This window comes from Triticum dicoccoides, chromosome 3A, assembly GCF_002162155.2.
Source record: "Triticum dicoccoides isolate Atlit2015 ecotype Zavitan chromosome 3A, WEW_v2.0, whole genome shotgun sequence".
Classification (NCBI taxonomy): Eukaryota; Viridiplantae; Streptophyta; class Magnoliopsida; order Poales; family Poaceae; genus Triticum; species Triticum dicoccoides.
The window spans coordinates 484,032,147-484,036,937 of NC_041384.1; the positions used below are offsets into that span (position 1 = coordinate 484,032,147).

The 4,791-nt window shown below is 49.1% G+C and overlaps 1 protein-coding gene across 1 annotated transcript in view; it reads right to left on the reverse strand.

Annotated features, from left to right (window-relative positions):
• Positions 1 to 548, reverse strand: part of LOC119268690 — a 6,099-nt gene extending 5,551 nt beyond the window's left edge. The window contains exons 1-2 of the mRNA XM_037550387.1: positions 241 to 548; positions 1 to 121 (exon numbers count right to left, since the gene is read on the reverse strand). The exon at positions 1 to 121 is cut by the window's left edge and continues 7 nt beyond it. Of these exons, the coding sequence (XP_037406284.1) occupies positions 1 to 121; positions 241 to 302 (183 nt within the window). The 5' untranslated portion in view covers positions 303 to 548. The remainder of the gene's footprint in view (positions 122 to 240) is intronic.
• Between the last annotated feature and the right edge of the window lie 4,243 nt (positions 549 to 4,791).

The following is a 4,791-nucleotide window of genomic DNA, read 5'->3' on the forward strand; positions in this document are numbered from 1 at the left end:
GGTCTGGTCCTGGTTGCCGTCGAGCAGCTGCGCGACCTCGCGGCGCATCTGGCGCGCCTGCACCTCCTTCTTGTTCCGCAGCAGCTTGATCCGCGCCATGGCCATCTTGAGGGCAATCTTGCTGAGACGCCACAAAAACAAAAACAAAAGCAAAAGCAAGCGTTCAATCTCGCACCCACGGAAACCAACGGAGAAGGAAGAAGAAGCAGGAACCGGCGAGCAGAGGCGATCTGGACTGACCACTTGTCGGGCTTGAAGCCCTTGCTGAGGACGCCCGACAGCTTCCCCTTGCTCCTGTGCATCTTCCCCGCGCGCGGCAGCACCCCGGCTAGATTCCAACGGGATCGAATCGAATCGGCTCCGTCGGGAGGCGGCGGGGCTGCTTTAGAAGGAGTATTATAGAAGATGCTTCCTCTGCGCGTTGGTGAGGTAGATTGGAAAGGGGACTACCGCGGCGGATGCGTGTGCTACCGCCAAGGGGAAGGGGAGGAGACTTTGTTGGTAGGAAACGGAACCGTTTTTTTGCGGGTGGGATTTCCGTGACGCGTGAGTGGAGGGGCACCGGCGCCTTCTTCAACGCTTCCGTTTGTCGATTCGCGTGCGGGAGGGGAGGGGAAGGAAGGGGAGGGGGATTGACCTTGACCGCCGCCGAACCGCGTGGCCGTGGTGGTGGGATTTCCGTTGGGTTTGGCGGGGATCTTCGGATGCTGGCACCTGGCGATATGCCATAAACAAAACGCACTTGCAATTTTTGTTCTTCCACTTCATTTGAACCATCACGTTTTTCTTATACAAGAGCATCTACAATCTTTTTTTTTTTAAAAAGAGCATCTACAATCGGGCGCCTTAAACCTGCCTCATACATCCGGGCAGTCCACCCGGTCACTGACCGGTCGCGATGTTTCGACCCTGATGGGCTTCTTAGATGGGCCTCAAACGCTCGGGCTGATCGGTACCTCTCATATCCAATTCAAATATGGGGCGGATATGGGGCCGTCCGGGCGTGCCCCCCACATCGGACCCGACAGCCCGCCCCCACCGCATATTGCACCAAATCCACCAAACCCTTCCTCCTCCTACCGTCGCCCTCCAACCTTTCTCATGCCCAGACCCTCGCCGTCCTTCATCCTTGCTCCCAATCTCCACCACCAGTCCTGGTCCATCGCCGGGCATGTCTTCCAGCCCGACCCAGACCGCCATGATGGAGACGCAGTCCGCCTCGTCCGTCGGCGGGGTCCCTTCATCGGTTGCGACTTGCAAGGCAGAGAACGTCAACCGAAAGTTGCGGCGACGCCGACAACGAGAGAGGGAGGCGGCGACGGCATCTTAGGGAGGTTCGGACATGGTGGAGAAGAAGCCCTTTGCTTTTAGCCATTGTTGGATCATATTGAATGGCAAGTCCGACAAGAAGAGGAATGATGGCTCAAGCTCCAACCAATCAATTGGGTTGAACGATGTTATCGTGACGAATGGAAAAGCCATCGTGCCAAAGGATAACCACCAAGTCATGGGAAACAAGTGGGAGAAGGCACGTGCCTCTCGTGACGCCGCGGCTACAAAAATGTCGTCCACATGGACGGGCAATTTTTCGGCGAGGGAGAACAAGAAGGAGGAGAGAGACAAGATCATGTTGGACGCGCAAAAAAAAGGGTGGAGTGGGACCGAAAGAGGGCGGAGAAGAAGCTCAAAATTGGGAGGGAGAAGATCGAGTTGGAGAAGCAACAAGAGGTGATCAAATGGGAACTTGTCAAGGCCAAGACATTTGGCGACATAGAGCTTGAGAAGGAGAGGTTGTAACTCGCACGAGACATAAAGGATGCAAGTATCATGTTGGCGGACGAAACCCTCTTGGATGAGCATGCAAAGAAGTGGCTTGCGGACAAGAAGAAGGAGATATACGAACGAAGAGAGTACAAGGCAGCGAGGGTGGCTGCGCCCCGGATGCAGGCGGAGGAGGCAGCCCGGATGCAGGCGGAGCTGGCAACCCGGATGTAGGACGAGCAGGACGCATTCCGCCTGGAGCACGACGCATTCCTCTCGAAGCAGGCGCCCGACCAATGATCCAAAACCATCCGTCACGCTCAAACATTGATTTCATTTTGGCATGTCTGGTTGATTGAACTATGACTTGCTTTGCTTTGTTTCAAACTTTTGAATTTGGACAATTTGTATCGTATGATCGACGTGCATGGATTTGATGATCAGAATTTGAGGTATGTGGATGTGCGGTGCAACATATGAGGGGCTGGCGGACGTTGTCTGTGGATGCGCCCGCGGTCGTATAGGGGCCGGATTTGCCAAGTCTGGTTGTAGATGCTCTAAAGCCACACTACAGGCGTGGTGGGCCATTTTATGTTGATGGATGCTTGAATGAGTAGATTATTCTTGAAAAGGTTTTTTTTTCCTTTTTGGAAATGGAGACTACCTTCCCATAATCTGCACATTGGAATGCAGAGAGCCATAAATTTACTGAATATGAAATTACCCATATGCATCAAGGTCAAGCACATCAACATACAAAAAAACTACATCCGTTTCAAAATAATTGAAGTTCTGGATTTGTCCTGAGTCAAATTTGTGTAAGTTTGATCAAATATATAGAAAGTTACAATAACATCTAGAACACCAAATTGGTCTTGTGAGATTCTTTATGAAATATATTTTTATATCCAGTTTTTTTCTGTAGAGTTGGTCATAAGCAAGTTTGACTTATGATAAACCTAGAATTTTAGTTGTTTTAGAATGGAGGGAGTAACATAAAAGGACCCTGAGAGATGGCTTTGCGACATTCATCTTCTCCATTGTCAATCAAAACACCCACCTCTCGAAACAAACCATCAATTCCCATCACTGACTAGCCTTGCAAATGTCATGTTTCCTACCCGTTCATGATGTTGAGAAAAGCCATGTGCCCATTCAAGACAGAGATTTGGCACGTGTTGTCATCACACATTCGGTTGTTGATGCATCATCACCAATTCTCATTGCACAGGGAGATAGGGTCACATTCAACCTTTGGACTCATACTTGTTTGGTCCAGCACCCAAGAATGGATGCCTCTACATCTTGCCCTCGGACACGCTAGTCGCACCATCCTCCTCTAGGGTGCCAGGATGTAGCGACCCGACCCGGTAAGGGTCGAAGTCTTTGTGCTTACCGTGCTAGTCCCTGGATTGACTTGCTAGCACATACAGTATTCGTTGAATTAACAGAAATAACACCCATCTTTTTATTGCATCAATAGTTGAGGAGCAATACAATTTATTGCAAATATATGGCATAAGGCAAAATAAAACAAATATTGCGGAAGCATAGAAGTAAATGAGTCCATCAACTCCACGAGCAAAAGCTAAGTGTAGCACATCGACCTATCACACCTTAATCCTCGTCGGATATATCTGCAACGTGATAAGTTACAGCCATATAGGTCGGTATATTGAATGTACTGGCAAGTCACATCATAAAGAGTATAATAATCCTACTTGTACATGCAATTTAGTTGGTGAAAAGCTCTAAGTTTTGCATAAAGCTATTTTTTTCCTATTATAAAAGGTATTATTCTACCACTACAAAATAGAATATGATTGAGATGGTACCCCCATCACAATCTATTCCCAAAGTTTAATTAAGCCCAAATGATTAAGTTAAGGGTCATCAGATCTCCCAACATTTCCAATACTAAAACCTCAAATTGTCCATTAATGGAGACACGGCTAATCGATTAGATTTAACACTTTGCAAAGATTGCGCACTTTTCCCCACAAGACTCGACCACCTTCGGAAGATCGATACATAGTCTTTCGAAAGTATTCCCCCTTAACCCACGGATAGGCCGGTACACCTACATATTCTACATCTGCTAGCCTATCTCGGAAGAGGTCACACTAACTACTCAACTAAGCCAGAGCCCATAATGTTGGGTAACGAAGCATGAAAATCAAAAAATTCCAATGAACACCCAGATCTATCTATGAGAAGCATATCAACGAGAGAGGAGAGTGTGTCTACGTACCCTCGTAGACCGAAAGCAGAAGCATATATAACACGGTTGATGTAGACGTACTCTTCGTGATCCGATCACGATCCAACCGATCTAGTGTCGAACGAACGACACCTCCGAGTTTAGTACACGTGCGGCTCGATGATGTCTCCTCCTCCTTGATCCAGCAAGAAAGGGCAGAGAAGTTGATGGGATCACAATCAGCACGACGGCGTGGTCGTGATTGTGGTGGTGGAGTCGGAATACCAGCAAGGCTTCACTAAGCGAAAAAATGTGGACGAGAACTATGCCGGGAGGGAGAGACGGGGCAGCAGCCAAGGCCAACGTATTGGGGCGCCTTACTGCGCCACCTCCTCTATATTTATATGTGTGGGAGGGCTGGGAGTCCATCCCTACTCCTAATAGGAGTTGGCACCAAGGGGGAGAGGACTTGGACTCCAAGTCCAATCATATTCTAGGACTCCCCTTTTTCCCTTCCCTAGTCGCATGGGCTTTTGAGGACTTGGTGCGCTTGGCCCAATAAGGCCAGGGCGCCTCCCCTCAGCCCATGTCAGCCCTTGGGACATGCTGGACCCACTTGTGGACTTCCGAATTGTTGGGGAACGCAGTATTTCAAAAACTTTACCTACGATCACGCAAGATCTGTCTAGGAGATGCATAGCAATGAAGGGAGAGTGTGTCCACGTACCCTCATAGACCAAAAGCCGAAGCGTTTAGTAACGCGGTTGATGTAGTCGAACGTCTTCGCAATTCAACCGATCCAAGCACCGAACGTACGGCACCTCCATGTT